This window comes from Odocoileus virginianus, chromosome 7, assembly GCF_023699985.2.
Source record: "Odocoileus virginianus isolate 20LAN1187 ecotype Illinois chromosome 7, Ovbor_1.2, whole genome shotgun sequence".
NCBI lineage: Eukaryota > Metazoa > Chordata > Mammalia > Artiodactyla > Cervidae > Odocoileus > Odocoileus virginianus.
In genome coordinates, this window is record NC_069680.1 from 6954906 (window position 1) to 6982662 (window position 27757).

The 27757-nt window shown below is 36.1% G+C and overlaps 1 protein-coding gene across 1 annotated transcript; it reads right to left on the reverse strand.

Annotated features, from left to right (window-relative positions):
• Positions 1-974: 974 nt before the first annotated feature.
• Positions 975-27718, reverse strand: PCGF6 (polycomb group ring finger 6). The gene is made up of 10 exons (XM_020900255.2): positions 27278-27718; positions 26445-26544; positions 26255-26351; positions 25408-25463; positions 25247-25306; positions 24228-24336; positions 19675-19702; positions 11646-11744; positions 5502-5588; positions 975-2227 (listed from the first exon to the last, which is right to left on the reverse strand). Exons 1-10 carry the CDS (start codon positions 27638-27640, stop codon positions 2171-2173), a joined length of 1056 nt encoding a protein of 351 aa, XP_020755914.1. The 5' UTR covers positions 27641-27718; the 3' UTR covers positions 975-2170.
• Between the last annotated feature and the right edge of the window lie 39 nt (positions 27719-27757).

Consider the following 27757-nt stretch of genomic DNA (forward strand, 5'->3'; position numbering starts at 1 on the left):
AATATTCAGGGTTGATTTTCTTTAGGATTGACTGGTTTGATCTCCTTTTAGTCCAAGAGACTCTCAGGAATCTTCTCCAACACCACAGTTCGAAAGTATCAATTCTCTGGCACTCAAACTTCTTTACGGTCCAACTCTCACATTCACAAATGACTACCAGAAAAATCATAGCTTTGACAAGACGGACCTTTAATTAATTACATATAATACTCTGCTTTAAAAAATAAGTGTCTCCCCATGCTACTATAGACCATTATTTCTGAGCCCTTGGAATAACCTTAGTACGCCTGAGAACTTGGTCACACCAGATAGTTTATGCTGACAATGTGATTTGTGGTGAATGCCTATTTTTATGTACCTGGGACATGCCGTATCAGGTTGTCTACTGGGAGGGTGCTGGGATATCAAGGCTGCACGCCTATGTGACTGAATTTCAATAAAAACTCTGGATTCTAGGGCTCAGGTGAGCTTCCCTGGTTGGCAACACTTCACATATCATGTTGGGAAAATTAAACACTCTCCATGCATCTCCAATGGAAGAGGATAAATGGAAGCTTGTGACTGGTTTCTCCTGGACTCTACCCTATACATCTTTTCCTGTTGTTCATTTTAATCTGTATCCTTTTATAGTAATAAGCTATAACCAAGGGCATAACAACTTTTTGGGTCCCATGAGTCCTTCTTGTGAACTATTAAACCTGAGAATGGTCTTGGAGATCCCCAACACAGATGTTAACACCAGGTAAGAACAAAAATAGTAAGTAATTTGTGCAAGAGACATTTACGAGGCAATGAACTCCATAGCTGTTACTTTGTCCACTGTCAAATAAAGGCATCTGGTATAACCAGGGAAGGTAAAGATGTTTATAAAATATTTATTTGATGGCACAGTTTAACTTTGCTTTGGATGTCTTGTTCCTTAAAGAGTTTTAGTTATTTTTAAAAAATCCTCAATAAACACAAGCATTTCAAAATAGGTTAAAATAAATTTTTATTAAAAAATTGTATTAAATGTTAGAAGAAATTTATACAGAATTCATAAATTCTTTATAAAACAACTGCCAATCTTCCTCCAATTATAATTGCTTTTATGCAGATTCAGAAATTTTGCAGTGAAATAAGGTCTACAAAATATTTCTTTTAAAGCATCACAATGCTAATTTTAGGCAAAATAATCTTTAAAATGGAAATTTTTGCATGCAAGTGAGTGAGCTCTTAAACACCCGTATTCTTTATCACAGCAACAAATGGGAAAATGAACATTAAACTGACTTACTGAGGAAACAATGAACAAGTATTCTGTAAACCTTAAATTCACGCAAATTTTTAAATTACTTTCAAAAGCAGTACCATTACAAGGTACTGACAATCATACAATGTACTCAAAATTAATGTTAATCAAACTAACAATCAAAAAAATGTTGCAAAGAGGCACCCCTTGTTGTAAGGTATGTTAAATGTGCCTTCATTACACTGAAGACCTAAACCCTACAAGGGACAGTCTCCTCACACACAAAAAATTATAATTCATCCCTTTTAGAAGTGGATATCTCTTTAGTAGTGTTGCTGGTTTGGAAAAAAAAAAAAAGACATAAGTTCAAAATATAACGGCAACATACAAAAGTGGCCCATGGTTTTGGTCTTTGTCTGAGAGGTACATTCTGTAATTTAACAAAGTCTGGTTTTAAATTTTCAGTTCAAAAGCACACTCCTTTTCCAATTGGATGACTGCCCAACTGATGCCATTCCAAAGAGCAGAATCCCAATCACCAACTTGAAAGGGGTATGGCTCAATGAAGACAAAAACAGCGACTGATTTACCTCAAAGATTAGGCAACAAAATCTATATCAAAGTATCTGAAATCATAAAAAGTAAATGCTTTAAAAAATTTCCCCCTGAGCTATGGATGCTTTTTATATAGTCACTTACTAGAGAGACTTTATACTAAACAGATCTTTCACTAAACAGACGCATTCTATCATTCCAAGTTATACTTAAAAATCCTATGATTTATAAGACTCCTATGATTCTTGGTGCTGAAAATAGATGTTACATCCCAAATAGCACAAAATGATAGCAATTACATGTTTCATGGAAATCTTTGGTGAGAATGCAATCCTGCAGAAGCCTCCTTATTTTGTTCACCCACTCCTAATAATCTTACAATCTTCAAGCAATTTTCAAAGGAGAAACCACAAGTCCATAATGAAGGACCAGCAGACCATCCTGAAAAAAAAAGTGTTCTGCAGTTACTTGAAAACCACTTACATATACGATCAAGTCAAAGATAGTTTATTTTTCATAACCCAACACTAATGTGAAATTCTTTGATTTAAAGAGAATAAAGTTCCAAGATAAAGAAACTTGCTAATCTACTCACCTCATAACCAAACACTCCCTGTTAGTGTGCCTTTTTAATGACTTAGAAGAAAATCCTGAAACTACCAGAATCCACAGTTTGTCAAGGTTGTTTACGGCTAAACAGTTCTCCAAAAAGAAACAAAACTTTTCCTCTTGCAGATTACTTAATATATCACCCAACTCTGGATTTCTCTAAGAAAGACTATTATCACAGAGTATCATGGGTCTGCTAGGAAATAAAACGTTTATTTCCCATATAAATGCAGCTTACAACTAAAATAAGTGAGAAAACTTCAGAACTCTTACCCATTTAATACATGATACATTTTACTTCCTCCTTGAAGAATGTTCAGTACAATTCACCCTTTCTTTGATACCCATAGTCATCATTATGAACTGTAACTGTACTGAGCTATATAACACAGTGATGTCCTTTGGGGTTGTTGGGAAACTTAACTCAACACTAAATGACTCCAGATGCCATGTTTATGAGTCTCTCTATGTCTCCTTTCTTGATATCAGGTCTTAATTCTTTGTGCTCTCACCAAAGCTGCACCCAGCAAGCAACCTACCTTTTTAAGGTGCTATTTGTAATCTACTATGAAGGAAATGGCAACCCACTCCGGTATTCTTGCCTTGAAAACCCCATGGATGGAGAAGCCTGGTGAGCGACAGTCCATGGACTCACAAAGAGTCAGACACAACTGAGTGACTTCACTTTATGAACTGAAAAACTAGCTTAAAAAGAAGACTCATTGAGAAAGTATGCCATGGGCAATGGGCCTACTTTGAGCAACATTAAGCGGGAGTGGTGGCATACACGCCTTGCATTTCCAACCCTGCTCTAGCTATCACCCTTTCTTTCTTCTTTATTAAGCTTTTTCACAGCTCCACTTCCTCATTTCTCATTCACTATTCAACTCACTGCAATCTGGCTTCTGTTACTGGCAACTCTAGTGAAAACTCATCAGAATTCTAGAAAGGGGTTCACAAATTCAAATACCCACAAAAGCCAGAGAAGTACCATAAATGAATATGTGAGCCAGTTAAGTAGTCAAATAGGGTATGTTGAGACCAGTGGTAAATCATAGCAGATGCTTAGCTAAAGGAACTTACACTAAAAAAATATTTAAAACACAGAATAAGCCAAATAAAGTATAATCAATCCCATACCATGTTTGGCCTACAGATCATCAGATCTCTTCTGGACTAATTAGTCTAATCAAAGTAAATGAATTTGTATTTTAACACACACAGAAGGATCCTATTAACATATTTACATGAATACAAATTGCATTTTACAGAATGTCAATTTTTTGCATATAGTTATGTTTCAGAATTACAAGCTGTTTAAAACCTCAAAACAACTTCAACATGTATAAAATTACATTTTATGAAATGAGATAATCTTTATAATTCAAATTTATATCTATGTTTATTATGTTTATATTCTGATAAATATACAGGAATATATAAATATTATTTATATTTTATATTTAGATGTCTCCATTCATGGTCTTCTTAAACAATCGAACCAGAGTAAATCCTCTAAAAGATAAATCAGATTATGTCTCTTCTGTCCTTGGCTCAAATCTCTCCAATCTATAGTTTCCCACCTCATTCAATTAAAATCCAAAGTTCATACTACAGCCTATAAAGTCCTACATGGTTTTATTCTGTCAGATCTGAGCTCCTCCCTCTCTCTCCCTCACTTGCTACATCCTAGCTTTCCCACTGCAGAGATGTATTATTCATTTAGCAAAGAGGTCCTGAGATTACATGACACTTACATAGTTATCAATGAGGACTTTAATTAAAAATATTCTTTAAATTGAAGTCATACTTTCTACCCACCTCATTGACTTTGGGATTTTATGCCTAGTTTTTTATATTTCTAATCAAGCTTAACTTTTAAAAAGACAATATTTTCTAAGATTTCTGAAGTCTGATTTTATAAAAATCTTAGGAAATGTCTTTTTTATACATTTAAGTATGCTTTACTTAGCCAACGATTTTACTTTATTTTATGAAGATCTTTTGAATTATTTGTTACTAAAATGTAAACAATTAGTAAGTACTATATTTCTAAAAACATGTAAGAATAATCAAATAATTACCCAAATAAATATTCAGCTACCCCTTCATTAAGACCCTAAGCTTTAAGTTCAACTTTTTCAACAGGTGAACCTTGATTTTACCACTAACTAACCAAGTGATCTTGGGCAAGGTACTTAATCTCCATACACCAGTTTTGTCATCTATTGGATTCCCCAATGGATTTCGAACTAGAGGGCAAAATTCCAAAAGAAACTGGATTTTTCTCTTCATTAAAATTGTAGGTCTTATCTTGTTTTCATTTATCCTTATTAGATTTCACACTATACTTCCCACTCATATTACAGGCTACTTAAAACACCGTAACAGTTACCATGGTTTCTCACCAACTGAGCTAGGAATGGTATGTGAAATCTCTACAGACTAATGAGTATCTGCAAATTTTTCTTAAAAACACGTCCTTGCAGATACATTTGCCCAGCAGTCTTCAAAGCTCTACTGCAGTATGGGACAGAGAAGAAAAACAGGCTCTAGAATCAAACTGCCTGGGGTTTGAGCCCTGGCTCACACACTCACTCACTGTGGATAAGTTACAGGTCCTTTCTGTACCTTACCTGTGCGTGCTCAGTCACTTCAGTCACGTCCGACCCTGTGCTACCCCATGGACCACAGCCCGCCAGACTCATCTGTCCATGGGATTCTCCAGGCAAAAATACTGGAGTAGGTTGCCATGCCCTCCTCCAGGGGATCTTCCCAACTCAGGGATCAAACCCAGGTCTCCCGCACTGCAGGCAGATTCTTCACTGTCTGAGCTCCAAGGAAATCCACCTTACCTGTACCTTTCCTTATCTTTAAAACTGGGGATAAAAGAATACCTACCTCATAAAACTATGATGAGTAAGAGAGCTCATCATTACAAATCATTTAGAAAGGTACCTGACACACAGTAAGCATCCAGTAAACATTAGCTTTATTATAGTCCAGATAATTTTAATTATAGAATGTTTACTAAAACCCTGATAACATGGAACACTCTTCTTTCATTAAATAACTTACCTGTTGGGCATAAATATGGTAGACCTACCTGCATTGCTGCATCGCCTATTGCACGTCGAATTTCCCTTAGAGTTTGATACCGTTCTAACAAATGATCACCACAGATGATGTCTACCTACAGGCAAATAAGAGGATAAGTTTGCTTTCCTGCTTCAAAAAACCATATTAAAAAAGAGGAAGATCAACGTAATTATTTTTAGACTAGACTTTGCTACTTTGTTTTATATTTATTTATTTTTTATTCTGGCCATGGCATGTGGGCTCTTAGTTCACCAATCAGGGATTGAACCCATATGCCCTGCACTGGAAGCACAGAGTCTTAACCACTGAACTGCCAGGAAGGTTCTGACTTAACTATTTTAGACTGATTAATGCTCTTACGAAAGAGTTTATTTACAAATAAAATGGGATGAGCATAGAGGACATGGCACAACACGGAACACAGCAGATATTCCAGATGGTTTCCTTGAATCTCTCAGAACAAGTTAAATCATACTTGATTTGTTCCCCATAAGATGGCACAGAAAATTACATTTTTAAACAGTTCCATGACACAATGATTAAGGGCTTATAATGCTTCAAAAGGCAATCTTTAGTTGTTTGAATGATTTTCTTATTAAGGAATATCTCATTTTCCAACAATGAAAAGTCTAACAATGATAAAAAGTACACAATAAGGCATTGCGTTTTATGGGCAGAACAATTTTAACAAGGTCTTTTCAGCCTTTTCAGTAATGTCAAAGCTCTAAGATAAATCTCCTTTTATACTGAATGTTCTAGACAGGACAATATGGTTGTACGGTCATATACTATATTGTATATGATTCCAGTATATTCACTTGCTAGAAACAGAAATGAAGTCTTTGTATACTCTTTCACTGAGTACCCCTTTTCCACTGCTTTAAAATGGGAACAGGTCCTCAACATCTTATTAACACATATCACTTAAGAGACTCCGTCTCCTAAGACTCCTATTTAGCTTACGGCACGAGATTCTTCCCTGCTCCAAACCAGAGTATCACCTCTTAACTCCTATTTTTCCTTTTCCTTTCTTCTCACATGCAATCAGCTACGCATGCAATCTCACATGCAAAAAGCTACAGGTGTAGCTTCTTTCTTCATAATACCTTTTATGTTCATATCATTCTTTCAAGTGCTGCCTTCAGGCTTAAACCACTGAAATCATCTCCTAACCAGATTCCTAACTACAAATTCTGTTTACTCTAAAAACCCTACACAATGCCAACATGTTAATCCCCCTAAAACCTTTAGCATGCTTGGGTAAGAATAAAAAAGCACCTGCATTTAACTGAGCAGCCACCATGCACAGCATACATTATATTTATTTATTTTACATATGTTATCTCATATCATTTTCACATTCCTGTGAGTTAGGTACTGTAATTCCCACTTTGCAGATAGGGATGCTAAGAAGTAAAGACATTAAATTTTCCTAAAATCACAAAGCCAGTAAGCAGCAAAGTTCAGATCTGAACCCAGGTCTATTTCCAGGTCTATCTTTCTCCAAAAATCAGTGCATGTCGGGGATTGGCAAACTTTCTATAAAGGGCTAGACAATAAATATTTTAGGCTTGTAGGCCACAAGATCACTGTTACATGTGCTCAATTCTATAACTGTAGTATAAAAGCAGCCATAGGATGGCTGTTAAAATAAAACACTGTTTATAAAAAGATGGCAGGCTAGATTTGGCCTGTGGGTCAGTTTGTCAAGCCTTGTGCTATCTCACAATGAATAACCTCCAATTAGTAACAACTCTTGTTTTATGCTTACCAGTTTTAAAGTTGGTAGAGCAATATCTGTTAGCAAAGGACTTGAAGGCAGTAACAGCTGATGTTGTGTACAGAACTTAGATCCAAGAAAAATTACAGAACTTAGAAACTAACATTATGTTTTTACTAAGTATCCACCAGTCCAGAGACCACCACTCTTAGTGGGCTTCACCATATGGTATACATTTATGACTTGGTTACTACAAATTTTCAACTTAATCCCAAGAGGTTAGCCAGTTACTAACAGTTTGATGCATATGATCCTAGATGCTATGTGTGCATGCAGAGATTTTATTTTTATAGAAATGGGATCATGTCACATATTTTGTTCTACATATTCTTAAAACATACATACACACACACACACACACAAACACCAAAACCTTAATATACCACAGACATCTTTTGGAAAACATAGTTAACTCTCTGACTTTAATAACTGCACAGTGTTCCATTTTATGAAATATATCATAAATTATATATCCATTCTCCTCAGAAACATTTGAACTGCTTCTCACTTTACCTGTTGATTAACTCAGTTCATTCAAACAGAGTCACATCTTTGAGGATGTCACAAATATGACCCACATATTTGATAATTTGGTGGAAGGACTCAGCATATTCACAGTTATGATTTACTACAGCAACACAGCAAAGATATAGTCAGATCATCAGCAAGGTAAAAAGATATAGGGAGAGTCTACAGAAATCCATGCACAGGCTTCCTTTGCTCTTCCCTCCCAGTCCAGGAAGCAATACTACCACAATACTCTTTTCTCTAGCAGTAGAAATGCAGCCAATTTGTGCAGTGTCTCTGCCAGGGAAGCCCACTTGAGGCTCAGAGTTTAGGGTTTTTACTGAGGCCTGGTCATGCTGGCATTCTCTGCTTAGCAACTACCAAATTCCAGACTCCCAGAAGCAAAGCAGGTATTGTTTGTTCAGTCCAGGCACAGGGAAACATGCAATAGTTAGGTAAGTTTTCATATTAGTGCAGGGAACTTTTTACAAGCTAGCTCCCTAGATGCTAGGCAAGGGCCAACCTTGTAAGCCAGCCCTTCTACACACAGCAGCCTCGGGTCTGCTTTGTTAACTCTTTTCGGCATAATCTTTCCAACCTCTGGAGTATTAAGTCTTAGACAGGAAGGATAACGACAATATTTCTGAATCTCAGAGCAGAAATCAGAATGTGAAGATGTCTTAAGGGAAAAAAAAAATCCTTAACTTTTTAAAAGCAAGATCACACTAAAGCTTCCAAGACAGAATTTTTCACTGAATGAGCCAGTGCCACACTCATCCCTCTTTGTTCATATATACTCTTTTCTTTGATAGAAAGTTCTTTTCTTTATCTGGCAAAAAAAAAAAAAAAAAAAAAAATCCATTCTGCAACTCCTTTGACAAATTCAGAGCTAAATCATTCACTCTGTGCTCCTGTTGTACTCATCATATCCTATTGTCATTTTATATCTTTCCCACACAATTCTGAGTTGCCTGACAGCATGAATTTTCTGTCTCAGGTCTGTACTGGATGCCAAGCACATAGATTGCTCAATTTAATATTAACAGATAGTAAATGAATGGTAGGAATATACCATATGACACATTGGAATCTCCGTAAGATAAATGATTTGGAAACAATTCAGTGGTATGGTTAAGGGTTAAGGTAATACTAAATAAATAATAATAAAAAGGAACTTATCGGGACGTCCCTGGTGGTCCAGTGACTAAGAATCCCCCTGCCAATGCAGGGGACACAGGTTCTATCCCTGATCCAGAAAGATCCCACATACCTGAGGCAACTAAGCCTGTGCACAGCCTCAATTACTGAGCCCGTGTGTCACAATTACTGAGTCCCTGTGCCTAAAGCCCATGCTCTGCAACAAGAGGAGCCACCACAGTGAGAAGCCCGAGCACCGCGAGGAAGAGCAGCCCCTGAGCAGGGCAGCTGGAGAACGTGTGCGCACAGCAACAAAGACCCAGCACAGCCAAAAGTAAAGTAAATCAATCAGTCTTCAGGGAAAACACCTGTCTTACAAGATGGAATTCAAAATTTACTACTACATTTTTTACATAGAAAATATTTAGTGATAAATGTGATAAGCATTTTATAAATCCAAAAATAAGATCAAATGATGTACAAAGGAATATCCCACAAGAGTTGGTTTAAAAAAAAAAACAAACACAAAAAACAAGAAGATAGAGTAAGACATGAATAAATTCAAAATACCACTAAATCAACCATGATAATTCAAAGACACTGGGGTCTCTATATGAAAAAAATCCACTCAGATAATTATTGATTTCTGATTTGAATTAACTTAAATCTCTTAAGAACACAAGATCTATATATTTTTTTATCTTTGAGAACTATCTTCCTTTTTTTATTTTTATCTGCCACAAATAAATAATATCTTTAAAGGTATTTTATCATTTAACAATCCCTTAGTAATCATTCATTCCTGCTAGTAAATAACCATTCATGAAGGTCACATATCTGTAAACAAAGCATACATTTTCTATTTGGAACTAAATGGTTTTAAAGAAGGTCAGCACAGAAGACTCAAGTGAATTGTTTAATGGTTAACTATTTTGTCTAATGGTTAACTATTAACCATGGTGTGCTCAGTCCATGGGGTCTCAAAGAATTGGACATGACTGAGTGACTAAACTGAACTGAATGGTTAACTAGCTCAATATTTCATTCATATTAGAATTAACTCTTATTTATTTTCTCTTGGATTTAGAAAGCTTCAACAATTTTAGTCACAAATGGGTCTGCATAAGTGATAATTATCTGTTCTATTATTTTAACATTTTGGTGAAATAGTAATTTATGAATGTTACCAGCTATATAGTACCTGAATTAGAAAAAAATATTTACCTAGAGAACCAAGACCTGAGAGAGAAAATTAAAGACTGATTAAAGACAAATTTCAAAGTGTTAAAAGCCTTGAATTCTATGAAATGAGGAAAAAAATAAACCCACATTTTTATATAATAGTCAATTTAGAGTTTTGGCAACCAAATTTCTTAAAACACCAAATGTGAAATTTATCAATGGCTCTGATCAATATCTAGCCACAGAGGAAGTAATCTATACCCTAAAGAAAGCCTCTTGGGTGCCACTTCTTATTCTATATAGTCAGGTGCAACTCTTCTGATTTCTGCTCTTAGAAATAATAGACTATTATGGGGTCACTCACAATTCTTTGTTCAGGAGTCTGTAAACAGCTATCTATTTCTCACCAAAAGACTAAGAATAAAGGTAATAAATAAGTCATTTCCAGTTTTCAGCTACCATGAGATATAGCTAGCATTATGTCAAAGTCAGTAAGGGAAGCCACATCTAACTGCATTTAATATATATTTGGAGGAGGGCACAGCAACCCACTCCAGTATTTTTGCCTGGAGAACCCCTACGGACTGAGGAGCCTGGCGGGCTGCAGTCCAGGGGGTTGCAAAGAGTTGGACATGACTGAGCAATATATATTTAGTACCAACAGATACTGATACTAAAAGCATAGCAAAATTTCAGCTAGTTTTAAAATATTTACTAACTTAATCTTTAGTAAGTAGATACTTTCGAAAAAAAGTTATTCTGTGAAATTTTACACATGATGAAGAATAACAAAAAATCCCTTTTAAATTTGACTAATGAAACAGCAAAACTATATAAATGTGCATTTTCACTGGCCCACATTACTAAACTATGAGTATATTTACACTTTATATTCAATAATACATGGTGTTTGAGATTTTCATCTTACAAAAGAAAGTATTATACAACTACAATGGAAGATCTTTTTCAATCCTTAGAAAAATAAGAGTCTATACTAGATAGATATTTCACTTTTCTAGGTGTCCTGAGCTAGATACTGATACAAGGATGGCCTCTGAAGAGACTGAATGGATAGAAAAGTATACTTTTGCTCTCCTATCAAAAAGAAAAAAGCTGGAGCTGAGGCTCTAGAAGCTGTTTAATCATTCTCATATCCTCAGCTTTTCTTTGACACCCAGAGACGGTAATCAATGGTAGCAAGAGACAGCCAGTATGTCAAATATGATTAAAATTTGGGGGTAGGGATCACTGTGTGCCAATATTCAACTACTACTTATAATATTTACAATGTCATAAAACAAAAGCCACTGCATGAAATCCTGGAGACGGTTCCTTCTTCAACATGCTAAAGGTAATCTCACAACTTCTCCTGTTTTTTAATATTTATTTTTATTTGGCTGTGCCAGGTCTTAGTTGCAGCATGTGGGATCTAGTTCCAGACCAAGGACTGAACCCAGGCCTTCTGCATTGAGAGTGTGAAGTCCCAGCCACTGGACCACCAGGGAAGTCAGTCCCTTTCCCTGACTTTATATACATATACTCCACCTGACAAGCTGGATCAAGACCCATCTTTCTTCTGAGAAATTTTTCTACATGCCCAATAGTTGCTTCTCCCGAAACTCGGACAAACTTCTTTTCCAATGGCTACAAAAGTAAACAAACAAACCAATTTCAGTTGAAAAATACATAAAACGCACAAACCTTAAAACACATTTTATAGCAAAGATGATTAAAAAGATTTACAAAAGAAAGTTTGAGTTAATTTATCTATCCCATACAAAGAAAGAATTTTTGCTTAGCTTCTCCTCTCTAAAAAATGTCAATGATTTTTTTAATACAAAGGCTTTAAAACTTAGAGCAAAATTTATTGCAGTGAATTCCCAAAATTCAATGTCTAAAAGAACATAGCCTCCTCAACAAAAAAACTGCAAGAAAAAAAAAAAAAAAACAACCAATCAAAGAGTAGGAGGAATCCATAGACTAAAAAAGATATAAGGCCTATAAATAAGAGATATCAACCAATTACAATATACGGATCTTATTTGGATCCCGATTTTTAAAAATCTATAAAACAACTTTCATAGGAAATTTAAATAGCATGTGGATATTTGATTAGGAATTACTGTTAATTTTTAAAACTATAGCATCATTATATTTTTATAAAAAGTCCTCATCTTTCAGAAATAAACTGAATTATTTACTGATAAAATGACAGTCTTGGATTTGCTTGAAGATTATATAGAAGTGATAAAGGTAAAGATGAACTGAGATTGACCATGATTTTATAATTACTGACATTAAGTAATACACGTACATAGGCATTCATTTTACTATCGTCTACCTTGTATGAGTTTGAAATTTTCTTGCAGTAGTGGAAAATGGCTGGAATCTGATCCAATGGTCTAAGGTGATGGGTAGAGAAACCTATAGGGTTTTAAAGTAGAAACAAACTAAATGCTTACCCTGCTGTTCTCTCTCTGAGGCAATTAAAAGGATATTACTATTTTTTTTCCATTTATTTTTATTAGTTGGAGGCTAATTACTTTACAATATTGTAGTGGTTTTTGCCATACATTGACATGAATCAACCATGGATTTACATGTGTTCCCTATCCCGATCCCCCCTCCCACCTCCCTCTCCACCCGATCCCTCTGGGTCTTCCCAGTGCACCAGCCCCGAGCACTCGTCTCATGCATAAAAGGATATTACTATTAATAAAAATGAAAAGCTGGGGTAATAAGAACTAAAAGACATCTTTTAGGAAAACACAAAGTATTTTTCTAGAACTAGCAAAAAGGAATCCTAGAATTGTTACCAAAAGGACTCAGGCAAGTTAATCATGTATTTGTCCCATGTAACAGCACTCAGCTCTCTTCTCTGTAATTTGGTTTAAGAAATTTCCTAATGATAGCCTTATCCCTAAATACCATAGTGCAACAGATAGCATATTAAGTGCAAATATTCCAGAGACAGACTGCCTGGGTTTAAACCCTGGTTTTGTATTTTTCTAGCTGCAAGCTTTGCTAAAGCTTTTTGTGTCTCCATTTCCCCATTTGTAAAGCAGAGATACTAGCAGCACCTACCTCACAGAATTATCATGAGGAAAAGGTGTTAAAAAAGTAAGTGTGTGTGTGTGTGTGTGTGTGTGTGTGTGTGTGTGTGTGTTAGTTGCTCAGCTGTATCTGACTCTTTGTGAGCCCGTGGACTGTAGCCCACTAGGCTCCCCAGTCCATGGAATTCCTTAGGCAAGAATACTGAAGTGGGTTGTCAATTCCTCCTCCAGAGGATCTTCCTGACCCAGGGACTGAACCTAGGTCTCCTGCATTGCAGGTGGATTCTTTACCGTCTGAACCACCAGAGAAGCCCTAATATATGTAAAGAACTATAAATAATTCCTGGCACGCAGTACGTACTTAGTTATTACTAGTGCACTGATTTATTGTGCTCCTTTATGTGAAGGAATGTAATTAGAGGACCTAGTTGTCATCATGGATACTGATATAATGCAGACAAAAATGGCAAAGGTTCATGTCTTTTTAACACAGGTGTAAGAATCATCTTGAAAGTCTATGGCAGTCTTTCTCACTAAGGAGCACAAACAGCAGTGCTCCAAGTGCAGTCTTGATGAAGGCACTGCACTGTAGGTACCATTGCCTGAATAGCCTGAATCCTATCGAGTGCCTTGAAAAGCTGCAATTCTGGGTTATCTAGCTAGATGCCTGCCTGGCAACAAGTGCATTTCTGAAGGTCAATTTCTCATTACCATCTTAATAGTAGGCTTCTGGTACACCAACAGAGGATAGTTCAATATTCCTCATTTCTAGTTCTTAATGAGCACTTCACCCCTATGTGTTTGTTAAGATTAATCCAACTTAGTTGAGGTTATCGATACTGTACTTTTTAGATTATCCAGAACAGAATTATGAAATCTGACAACATCTGAAAGAAAACATTGTCCTTAGCTTTCAGAGTTGGGTTCTCACATGGTTACCTTTAGTCTTCATACTCCAGGCTCACAAGGTAACACTTTTTTCTGCTATAATTTTCAGATCCTGCGTTTTTAGAAGAAAATTTACCTTCTGATTTTTGCTTTTTTTTCTTAAGGCTATAACCCAGTTCTCACCTAAATGGTCAACTTAGTTTTTTTTTCCTGCTACATCTAATAGCCTCCTACCATCTGCACATAAACAGAAAAGTAAAATTTCCCAGAAGAATTATATTTTTTTGAAATTAAGCACAAAAATCTTCCCTACTACCTGTTAACACAGAAGGTCAATTTGATAAGAAAGCTGGAGTAATGAGATAAAATCTATAGGGAGATTTAAGAGACATTCAGTTATTTCCTGGCTATAGAAAATGCATACTACTAAAAATATCTTTTAAAAAGATCAACTCATTTTACCTTGAAAAAATTCCCACCTCTGTCAACTGAAAATAGTTACCAACCCAGTAGCAAGGTAAATCCCGAGCAACCAGATTGTAATTCTGAAATACCACTCAAGGATACCTTAGAGAAATGACCGATTCTGTCTGGGGCAAGAGATGTACGAGTTGAGTATGAAATATCTTGTTATTACAGCCATGATTATCTTAAGATATGACAATTTGAACATCAAAATAGATAATTAAGATGGATTTAAATCACAAATATATTTAAACGCAAAGTAAAACAAAAACACTGATTATGACTGGAGCATGCTAAAGAATCAACTCATTATTTTGAACCTGGTAAGTAAAGAGAAAGAATCAGCATTTATCCTTTCTTTCCTACATGAATGGTATTGCTGGCTAACCAAACAGAAGTTTCCCTTATAGAAGTAGCTCAATAAACAGAGGAGGAATAACAACATCATTTTCCAAACCCTGTTAATGGACTTGACACTGACTACCAATACTTGTTAGCATTACAAACACACACAAAAACACACACACACAAAAACAGAGACACAAACAACCAGACATCATGTGCCTCCAGGTGGACAAAACACCCCCACCTATAAAGTATTCTTAGTTCCCTCAAGTCACACCTGTATGATCAACATTCAGACTTAACTACCAGTTTATGAGCAAGACAGAAGAACTTGTTAAATTACAGAGATGCAACATCAAAACCCAATCTGTAGGAAACCATATAGCACAAATGACTCAGTTTTGTCAACAATGAACTGCAAGAAAAGAAACAGAAATGAACTGCGAGAAAAAAGAAACAGAAAGCTTACAGATTTAAAGATCTATCAACCAATCACAATGTACGAACATTATTTGGATTTTGATTTAAAATAAAACACTCACTGCGACTAAGATAAAAATTTGTACACTGACTAGATACCTGGTAAGAAACATCTTTTTTTGTTGCCCACTTTCAATCTTCTGAAAAATCACAAACTTACAAAGAGGTTATAAGACTAGTAAAATGAAGATCCAGATAGACTTCACCTACTTTATGAACTAGAATATTAACATATTGCTATATTTGCTTTATCTCTTCCAACGTATATGTATGTGTGTGCACATACATGGACACTTATTATTTCTTAAGTTGCTGCTGCTTAGTCACTCAGTGTGTCTGACTGTTTGCAATCACATGGACTATATAGCCCACCAGGCTCCTCTGTCCATGGGGATTCTCCAGGCAAGAATACTGGAATGGGTTGCCATTCTCTCCTCCAGGGGATCTTCCCAATCCAGGGATCAAACCCAGGCCTCCCGCATCGCAGGTGGATTCTTTTCCTGTCTGAGCCACTAGGAAAGCCCATTTTTTAAGTTACCTGCAGACATTGAGATATTTTACCCCTAAATATACCTGCAGTTATCTTCTCAGAATAAAGGGACTCTCCCTCATAACTACAATATAATTATTAGGAAATTTATAGACATATTCAGGAAATTTATAACAATACAATGCAATTATCTAAATGGGTCCAAATTCAAATTTTTCCAATGCCTAATAATGTCCTTTGTATGTTGTTCTTATTTCAATCCAGAATCTAATGAAAGAATGCACACTGCATTTTGTTGTCATGCTTCTCTAATTTCCTTTAGTCTAGAGTAGGTCTGTCACTTTATCTTTCACAACACTGACATTTTTGTAACTTTTTTTTTTTTGGTGTGATACATGGTCACTAAAAAAAAGGGACTCATCTTTTAAGAGTACTGAAATACTTTACAGAGGAAGTGGCAAAATGCCAGGGATTTGTTTCAGAAAAACATCAGAAAGAAGGGAAGCGTGGGGAGTCCCTGGTGGCCTAGTGGTTAGGATTCAGAGCTTTCATTGCCATAGTACGGGTTCAATCTCTGCTTCGGAAACTGAGATCCCATAAGCCCGTGGCAAAGTCCCCCCAAAAAGAAGGGAAGTGGATGGAATTATAAAAGAAATTCAACTGGTCATTAGTTAACTGGTAAAACTGTGTGATGGATGCATGGAGGTTCTATTCTGTCTACTTTTCAGTATGTTCAAATATTTTCATAATTAAAAGTTAAAGAAAAGAAGATTCCTGGGAAAAATTTTCTGACATGTATTACTGCTTGGTGAAATATTTTTAAAGTGAATGCAGCAAACAGACTTTATGATTGTCATGCCATAAGTGTATGTGGTGAAAAGTTTAACTAGGCATTATCCTAGCCAGACATACTTATTTGAACTCCAAATAAGAAATAAAAGCAGCTTTTTAAGCAGTAGATTATACTCAGCTATAATATAAAAAACTGTAACTAGAACTCCCCTATAAATGCAGAATTAAAAGAAAAATGATAAGATTGCCAAAGTGTTAGCTAAGAAAGTATTTTTTAAAAAGACTGTTTTAGCAAAGTAAAAACAGTCAAAAAATGCAAAAATAGGATCATTTGTTTCTAAAACAATACATTCATTACCTCATACAGACATACGCCTGCAAATTAACATGGGAATCTTTAGTTAACACTGAAAACTTAATGCTTCAAAAGTTTAATAATAGTATAAATAAACTCCTATAAACAGCTTTATCAACTCAAAGTCAATCTTGTTTTAAATAAATCCCACCCTTTTCCTATCCCAACTGCTTCCTGGCCCCCATTCCCCAGGCTTGTTTTGAAACAAACCCCTTACATATCATTTCCTTTGTAAATACTTCAGCATGCATCTCTAAAAAATAAGAACTCTTTTTAAAAACATAATACTACCACCATACTTTAAAATTCCTTAATATCAGAAAATAGACAGTAAGTGTACAAATTTCACCAACTGTCTCAATTTTTTTACCTAGTAGAAAATGATTTTATTTTTAGGGTTGTCATTACAGAGAGAATAAAAATTTTAATTTATGTACATATTATTTTTATCAGATATATTTTTGTTTTCTCAAAATGTATGCACTAAATTTATTACAAACAATGCTTCTATTTGAAGTTTTCTTGGCCTTGGCTTGTTTTTTAACAGATTTACTGAGATATAATTCACTTATCATTAAATTCACCACATTTTAAAGTATACAATTCAATGGTTTTTAGTATATTTATGTAGTTGTGCATCTATCACCATTACCTAATTTCCGAACATCACCCAAAAAGAAATGCATATCAATTAGCAGTCACTCCCAACCTCCTCTCACCCCCAAGTGTCTGGCAACCACTAATCTACTCCATATCTCTATTATTTTGCCTATACTGGACATTTCATGTAAGTGGAATAAAAAAACACGTGGTCTTTTGTGCCTGGCTTCTTTCACTTAAATATCTTCAAGGTTCATCCATGTTGCAGCACATATCAATACTTCATTCCTTCGTAGGGCCAAATACTGTTCCACTACATGGATATATCATATTTGGTTTATCCGTTTATCAGTTGATGGATATTCATGTTACTTACAACTGGGGGCTATTGTCTCATAAATTTTTTAGTTTTCAAATCCTATCCAAATAAACACTATACACTGATGTCCCTTGAGTCTCTTCTAATCAATATATTCTATCTACATGTTCCCTCTTTATGTCTTTCCCTTTTATTTGCTGAAGAAACAGAACTGTTTGTCCTTGTCCTGCAGTCTTCCAGTATCTAGATTTGGCTTATTATACTCCTACAGAGTAATTAAATAAGTTCCTGTGTCCCCTGGATTTCCTGTAAATTAGTAATCCAGGGATATGATCAGCTTCACATTTGTTTCAGCAAGAACACTTCATAGATGGCAGGCAGTGTTATATTTCTTTGATGTGTGAGGCTCTGAATTACATACATATTCTAAGTGCACATGTGCTTTTGTGGAATAGGCTAATATTCCAACTTAATTTTTAGTTCTTTCTTCATGAGATTTTTTTTTTTTTTTCTTCAGATTTTTATACTCTGTGGGCTCACCTGGCTATTACAGGTCACTACACAGCTGTCTTCAGTGAACTCTAGGAGCCTATGACTATACTTGTCCCATATAGAAACTTTTATGCTACTTTCCTACCCACCACACTATGAAAGGACTTCCTAAAGTTTATCACCATAAGTTTGGTATTTTACAACTTAGAAGAGGTTAAAACTTACTAAACCTAACACTGCATCCCCTCCATCACAATGATCTCTGGGGAAAACCTATAATATACTTCGTCCAAAAAAGTACTCATCTATTCCTATGTGTCAACTCATGTCCTTTAAGCCACTACAGTCACAAAACAAAACACTACGTCGAACCAGGTGTAATTCACCCATATTTTCGTGCAGACTTTGACAAAGTCACTGAAAATCTAAGCAGATCAAAGTCATTATTTCTTTATATTTTTATAATCCCAAGTAACTGTAAGGCCTGACTGACCCCCTTTAAGAAAGTCTCCTTTTCCTGAGTGGCTCATACCACAGGTGCTACAGTGTGCAGCGGCACCTGTGATACCGAAGCCTTTAAGACAACTCTGAACTGAAGAATGGAGCAGGCAACAGCACCCCACTCCAGTACTCCTGCCTGGAAAATCCCATGGATGGAGGAGCCTGGTGGGCTGCAGTCCACGGGGTCGCTAAGAGTCGGACACCACTGAGCGACCTCACTTTCATTTTTCACTGTCATGCATTGGAGAAGGCAATGGCAACCCACTCCAGTGTTCTTGCCTGGAGAATCCCAGGGACGGGGGGGCCTGGTGGGCTGCCGTCTATGGGGTCGCACAGAGTCGGACACGACTGAAGTGACTTAGCAGTAGCAGAACTGAAGAATTCATTCTTACTGCTAAAGTTTCACTAAATGATTGAAGTAAAAAGTTGAGGCAAGTTAATCTGAACCAAAGATGTTACATGAAAATGAAATTATAAGTTCATATTTAACTCTAAATGCCAACTATGCAAAAAATGCTTTGAAATATTTTTTAATCACCAAATCAGCACAGCATTTGGCTTCACTTTTAAAAATTACTCACTTATTTTTCCTTAGACCATTGTTGTGAAATAATAATAAACCCCTACTTTTCTCAAAAATCTAAGAAAGCATTATTGAATATACTCCAAATTTCAACAAGTTTTATTTCTAAAACACTTTTTATTGTTATCAGAGTCTCTACATGATTGTTAATCTTAAATTTGTGTCTTATAGGGCCCTCTTGTAAAGCAAATGAAAAATAAGAGTAAAATACCTTAAAATGTCCTGTGCCTTCATTAGCACTGAAAAATGAAAGCAAAATTAATCAATTTTAAACTACATATTTAATTATATAACACAGAAAAATAACATAAATATTTGAGAAACATCAATTTAATCTTAAAACACAGTCACCTAACCCTTTATGAAATGAACAGATACAATTGTCATATCTGCCACCTAGTGGTAAGGTAAAGGCAGTTTTATACCATAGTTTATTTTGCTTTGTATATTTTCTTCCAGGAATCAAAAGCAGTCTTAATATTTAGATTTCCCCCACATATAGCATTCTAACATTTTCCAGTTTAAAGTAAAACGTCTTTCTCTTTATCATAATTAATGTGTTTTTTTCTCGACAGTAATATTTACAAGATAAGAGTCCTTACAAGAAAGCTGCTACATTTCCTCTTGTTTTACTTGTAGCATAATCACCTGGGCATGATTTACTCAATTTGTCTTTCCCCTACAAGAACAAAGACTTTTGATTAAATCAACTACTCATCTCATGAAGAGACAAGGAACAAACTTTTTTGAGCATCTACTATGCACCAGGATATTAAGTCTTCATATATTATGAATGTTTTTCATTCAGTCCTCACAGTAGCCTTGTAAATTAGGCATTAGAATCTCCAGTATACAGATAAGGAAAACTAAGCTCAGAGATGATGAATAACTTACTTAGGGTTATAGAGCCAGGAAGTAATAAAGCTGGGTTTCAAACACAGGTGTACATATATATCAAGGCCCACATTCCTTTTTTTTTTGCCATGCTGCCCAGGATCATAGTTCTCTGAACAGAGATTAAACCTGGGCCATGGGTCACGGCAGTGAGAGTTGCAGAGTCCTAACCACTGGACCACCAGGGAATTCTTAAAGCCCACATGCTTTCTTTCCTATCATGTGAAGAATAGGAAAGGTCACAATAGCATCATCTAGAGTATTCTTATAATACAAATACAAAGACATTAAAATATAATATACATGTTTTAACTATTTATAAAGTATATTATATTGACATAAATATAAAACATAATTTATGTATACATACTATATATAGACTTAAACCTAAGATTATAACATAATCTTAAGAGTTACAAAATATTCTCAGGAATTCCCTGGTGGTCCAGTGGTTAGGACTCTGTGCTTTCACTGCCAAGGGTGTGGGTTCAATCCCTGGTGGAAGAACTAAGATCCAGCAAGCCATGCAGCCAAAAGATAAATAAATAACATAAAATAAAGTAAAACATCCTCTTCTTCATCATAAGAATTATTTCTATAGAATCCATGATGCATGGGCATCTGGCTTCTGCTTAAATGTCTAAAGAGATAGCTTCTTATTGACAAGTTAGTTCATTCCATTTGTGGGCAACTTTAGAAAACGTTTGCACTGAATCAAATGTTTCTCCCTGTAACATACCTACTGGCCCTACTTTCACCTTTTGGTGCTCTTGTGAATTAGATTCAGTTTTTCTGCCACCACACATGACATGGTTTTCACACCTTTTACTATTCTGATTACACCTCCATTGACCAACAGCTCTCTTAAAATGTAGTGCCCAGAGCTGAACATAAGACCCTAGTTGGCTTGCATAGCATACAGTGGAATAGCAACTCTCTGGTTTACTAAACACAGCTGAGTTTAAGATTACATTAAATTTTTGCCGTATCTTCTCTCAAACACTCTCATGTGAGTCCATTTTCTTTACCAGGCAGATGCTGTACATATTACAGCACCAGACTAACCTTTATTTCTGAATGAGCCTGCTTTATTTCAGTATGCATATATTATAATAATTTAGACATGTGAGGAACACCACATGTAGATTCTTATGACAATCCTGTGAGTTGGTATTATAATCTCCAATTTAGAAATATGGAAACTGATGACCAGAGAAGTTAAGCTACATCCTAAGAATTACATATCTTGAGTTATGCTTTTTCTGTATACACTATACTGCCTGTCTAAGATTATTTCTTTTTATAATTTTCTACCTTACACACAGAAACTGAAAAACAAAAAGAAGCAGTATACAAGACTACTTTAAGATCACAAAAGCTGCATACCAAATTTGGAGGTGGAGTAGGGAATCTCACTTCATGCTCATTTAAGCAGTTGAAAAATCACTGTCCACAGGCTAAACCCAGCTAAGTATTTTTGCTCTTCCAATTCAAGCAGGGTCATTAGCTGGATCCAATTTACCCTTGTACTTGCATCAGGTTAAAAATCTCACCTGCAATTTATCCTACCATGAAAGAGCTTCCTATGGGTTACCCTCAGTAGCCTATTTCAAGGGTAACACCAAGCTTTTCAATGTAATAAACATGGGGATTTAACTCTGAGGACTGGTGACTTCAAAAGGACTTCTTGCCACATTGGAAGCTTTCTTCCCCATAACCATTTGAAAACAGATAAAAGACTATTTTCTTTCTTTTTTTTTTTTTTTAAAGACTATTTTCTGATGTACACAGATTACCCATCATAATCAACAACATACAAGGGTCAGTTCTCTCATTTTACAGACAGGGAAGCTGAAGAAGCTAAAAACTACAAGTTACATGAGGGCAAGGGCCATGGCTGACTTATTTAAATTACATTCCCAACAGTTAGCAGACTGCTGTGCTGGTACACAGCAGCACCTTAATAAGCATCTAATGCATTAACTGAAAGCGGTTAGTTCAATTTTACAAAGCTATATAACAAAGGAGTTAGGACTTAAATAGAGGTCTTCTTATTCCAAGTGAGGGCTTCGTTCTTCCTACAGCAGGGAACGTGTTAAAAATGGAACAGCCCTGGTAAACGGTAATGACTACTTTGAGTACTGTGGTCAAGCACGTCATGATTAAGTACTAGTTTGTGCTGCTGGCAGAGGCAGAGATAATGTAGCACACTTGGAACATATTTGCCATCCTTACATTACTGCCACTTTTCAAAAAAGGTTTAAAAAAAGTTCCTATTGTGCATTAGTGGAAAAGGTTACATTTCCCCAAAATAATGTTTCAGAAATACAAATTCCTTTCAATTTTCAATTTTAATGAACTAAACTTATTAAAAATCAAGTTACACAATAAGAAGTCAAATACAATGAAAAGTAAGACTTTTTATGATCCTAGATTCATAAACTCCAGTGCCCTTTTATAGAACTAACTGCTATCAACATTTTCTTAAATGTCCTTTCAGAAATGGTCTATCCTTGTTGTGGGGGGGAATATATACATATATACTCACACATATGTCCACCACCCCCTTTTAAAAAAAACATAAATGAGCACATGCTATATATTCTCTTCTATATCTTATTTTTCTCACTTAAGAAAGTGAATTTTGGGAATTGTTCCATACTAGCACATATGTTACTAGCACATGCTCATGTTCTACATACCATTAACTTACTAGTTCATTTTTGGACATTTATGCTGAACACATTCTTTAATAACAGAAAGTGCTATTTTAAAGTTTGATATTATATGATTTCTTATTCTTCTAAAGAATCTATATTTCATTTATCATAAAACACTACTAAGTGGGCTCAGTGGAGGCATAAGAAAGGTTTCTCACCTCTCAGGCATCCATAATATTTGAGAACACAGGATGAATACATAAAGAGATAAATACAACATAGTACAAGCTAGATACTAAATAAATAATACAGGCAACCTAGAATTATAAGGAGGAAGTGACTGAGAAGTCAAATAGTCATCAGGGACATAAAATGGAAGATCTAGATTTTCCAAGAAAGGCATTTTAGTTTATCCTGCAAACCATGTAATTATTTCAAAAACTACAGTTTGATACAGGCCAACTCTATGATGACAATTGGTCTAACAATGCTGCAATATAATGGAGTACACTATATGTTACAGTATTGGAAAGAAGCAACTTATATGAATTAGGGAGATATCCAATATTTGGAAAATAATTTGGCAAAACCAAGTAAAGTTGAAGTTGAACATATCCTGACTCAACAAACCTACACTCTTAGAGAACTATCTCACAAAGACACAAGGAGATTTGTAAAAAAATGTTTAAAGCAACACTGTGTACAATAGCAAAAAAAATTGGAAACAACCTAAGTGCTCTAAAGTACAAGCAAAGATAAATTACGGTATGTTTATTTTAAGGGAACACCCAGTGAAAATGACTGAACTAGTTATACATTTTAACATGGATGAATCATACAGTGCTAAGTGAAAAAAGTTGGAAAACATAGTATGACACCAGTTAAGGTTTTTAAATGGACAAAAACAATTCTACATATTGTTTAGTAATACATACACATGTGGTAAACACATAAAAAAATGCATGGGAATGACAATCATTACTTTTAGGAGAATAATTATTAACCTCTAAGGGAAGCAGGGAATGAATAGGGAGAGGTAGCTAAGTGCCTTCTACCATAATAGCAAGGTTGACTTTGAAAGCCAGATGATGGAGATATAAGTAGTTATTGTGATACTCTCTAGTACGTTAGCTCAGGATAATTTTCTAACTGTTGGGACTTTAAAATTTCTTTATTTTAAAGTTCAGAGGTAGAGGTTTAGGGTACTCACCCAATAAACTCTAGTAATAAAGACATGTCAAGTTCAGGTGGAATACGAAACACTGATTCTAAGACTTTCTTAGTTCTTCCTTTGCTTGAAGGGACTGGCTGTGGAACAGCTATTTGATAGCCAAACAAAAAAGTTGAGTTAGAATAAAAACTTCATAAATCTGAAAAATAATTACAAAGATTTAACTATGTTGACTATTTAAAAATCATAAAGCACTCACTCTCCCTTTTTAAAATAACATTAGCTAATCTGTCAAAGCCAGTGAAATTAGAGACAAGCCTGGGGAGCGCTCCACAGTGGAAGGCAAACATATGTGGCTTGTACATCAGGGCCACAGAGAAAGCTCAGCATAAAAGCAACAATAGCTGTGAGTAATCCTTAATAAGTACTACTATATGCCAGGGCTCATGCTCAGCACTTTTTATATGCACTATCATATTTAACCCTGATTATAATTCCATGGCATAGGTACTACTGCTTTTCTTTTTAATTGAAGTATGTTATGTACTTTAACTGTAAAGAAAATGAGATTCAACTTAATGAGATTAGGCAATTTGCCTGTAGTCACCCATATAGTAAGTGGAAGAATGAGGATTTAAACTCAAATCTAACTTCCATACTGTGACATTACCATCACCATAAAAACCAGCATTTGAGCAGTTACTATGTTCCAGGCACTGTTTTAAGTGCTTTGCATTACTCAGTGAGTCTTTACAACAACTTTATAAAGTGCTACAATTATCCCTGCTTTATAGAAGAAGAAACTGAAACACTGAGGTCATCTGACCAAGTTATACACCTAATAAGGTGGCAGAGCCAGGATCACAATTCAGCTCCAGAGCCTCTACTCGTTAAGCCTTACAAACTGGATTACAGTAAGTCACTGCATTCAAAATCTTTCTCTCTCTTTGATCAAAAAATAACCAGCTATCACCAAAAAAGAACCTCAAAGGGAGTGAATTTTATTAAGTTAGTATTCTTTAATCTATAAATACATTATGATATACACCCAAACTTACCAGGTTTAGGTACTTCTAGACCTCTTTCTTTATAGAAATCATGCATTTGCTTTTTTTCTCCTAAAAAATGATAAAACACAGACTAAATTACACTTAAAATGTAACTAATAGAGTCAGAAGAGATATTGGGACTTACAACCTAGGTAATAAAATAAACTTACTTTCCTCTAGATTGATCACTAATTTGTACACTATGTCTTGTAACTGTCGGTCCAACCTAATAAAAGGAAAGGATGGAGAATACCTCAGAATTCAGAAAAAATGCATTTGGTACTGAGTGAATGACGCTGTTTGTAAGTAACTGTTTTCTCTTATGAGTGAATATCTCCTTTCTCAGAGGTGAGTTACTTTTAGGTAGCCCTAATGGTTCTCTTCTAAGAGAACTTCAAGTAATTACATGTAGTCATAAGTAATTATAGACTCTTGAACAGTTTGCTAAATTGTTCCACGTGAACTGGTCTTATTTCCTAAATAGGAATGTGAGTTTGAGGGCAGAGAAAGTACTTAAAAATTCTGTGTATCTGCAAAATACTCTTCTATGAAGTAGTAAAAACATAATAGCATTTGCTAAACAAATGAAAGCAGTCCACTTTCAGTGTTTTTCTTCCCTTAGCAAACTGAGCATGAACTGAAAATTTGATTAATAAGCCACAATGACCTACGACAGATAGGTTTTTCTAAAGAGGCCAGTTATTTCAGTTATTACTTTTAAAAATAAAATTCTAGATACACAGAAAATGACAAGCCTAAACTAGCTTCATCAACTTTAGTGATGGAATTAAAATTCTCAAGAAAAGAGGTCTGTACCTTTTTTTTTTTTTCTTTTAAGGTTTACAGCAGATGTCACAGTGCCTGGTACACAGTAAGTGCTCTATATGTATTTCTTTAAAGAATATGCATTTCCCTTTCTCGTCATTTTGAGATAGTCAAGAATTTACTACCAACTACACAATTTCAATGTTTCAGAAAAAGTATACTTAAAATATAAATGTTACTTATTTTTCTTACCTTATGTTGTAAAGAGGTTGTGTCTGATGTACTACTATGTTGCATTTTGGACATCTGTTACTATAGTAAAAGTGTCTGACAATGCAGCTTTTACAAACTGTTGGGGAAAAAAATGTTGGAATTAGAATGTTTTCAAGACATTTCAAAAACTTAATATATTATTTGGAAATGTAATGAACTATATGCTTACATGTATGAAGACATTCTGTAATGGTAGTTGCATCTATTAAATAACCTTTGCAAATGGAACACAAGATGTAGGGAGTCAGCTCAGAGAGATTGATCAGGCGCTGCAAATGCAATGGAAACAGGTTACAAGTCCTTGCCAAAAAAAAAAAAAAGTCCTCGCCAAGTCATAATTCCTAAATTTTTAAATTAACAATGTGTAGTTTACTTTGCAACATGGAAACATGTTGTAACACCTCAGACCCTTCAAATACTCTCAAAGTTACAATAATACAATATGAACCAATGTTTCAAAAAGATCTCATTCTTTTTGGAGCTACTGTATATTGCCAGATGAAGGGCATCTTACTTTATGAATTATCACAAAATGGACAAACTTTCCAGATACTGGTGTTTAATATACAAATTCTGACTGGCTCGGTATACTGTCTGAATTAATGAAGTACGCGCTGCCCCAATTTAAAAAAAAAATCTTCCCAATAAGAGATTGACTAGATGGGGAAGGGTTTCCCCCACACTCTCAACATCCGGTAGAACTGGACTGTACTCCCAGCCCCTGTAAGCTTCTAGAAGGCAGGAGAACAGTACCCTTGGCGCCTACATTCCTGGCACGCAGTAGCTTCAATAATGAGTGAGTCGGACCGAGGGAGCTTAAGTGACTGCCGGAATCTTACAAAATGAGTTGGCAGGGACAGAAAGCCAGTCCCCGCCACAAGCAAGCGGCGCAAGGAGAGGCAAGGGTGGACTCCAATGCCCAAGGATGCAGCGGCGAGCGGGGACATCCGGCCCGGCCCTAACGGAGGAGGGCCAGCGTGGTCAAACAGGGGCTATCAATACCTCCTCCTCATCCTCGGAGTCCGGCCGGCCCCCCTCCAGCCTCAGAGAGAAGTGGCTCATCTCTTCCTCCTCTTCCTCCTCTTCTTCTTCCTCCAGGTCCTCATCTTCTTCCAACTCCTCGTCCTCGTCCTCGAAGCGGCCCCTCAAGCGGCCCAGGCTGCGCTCCGGCTCCAGCTCAGGGGGCCTGGAGCCCGAGCAGCCGGGATCCCCCGCCTCGGGTAGGGGCGGCGGGCCCTCCTCACCCGCTGTGGGCGCCGGAGTGAGGGCAGGCGGGGAGACGGGAGGCGGCGGCGGCATGGCTGCGGCTTCCTCAGCCTTGGCAGCGCCCGCGTTACCCCCGGTTACCGCCGGGACCCCCTCCATGCCGTAGGTAGAAAACAGACGAGGCGAGACCAGGTGGCTGGATAGCGCGGGAGTTCCGTCCGCCTGCCTGAGCTGCCAACGCGCAGGCGCTAGAGGCCTGCAGGGCCCGCTGGGAAA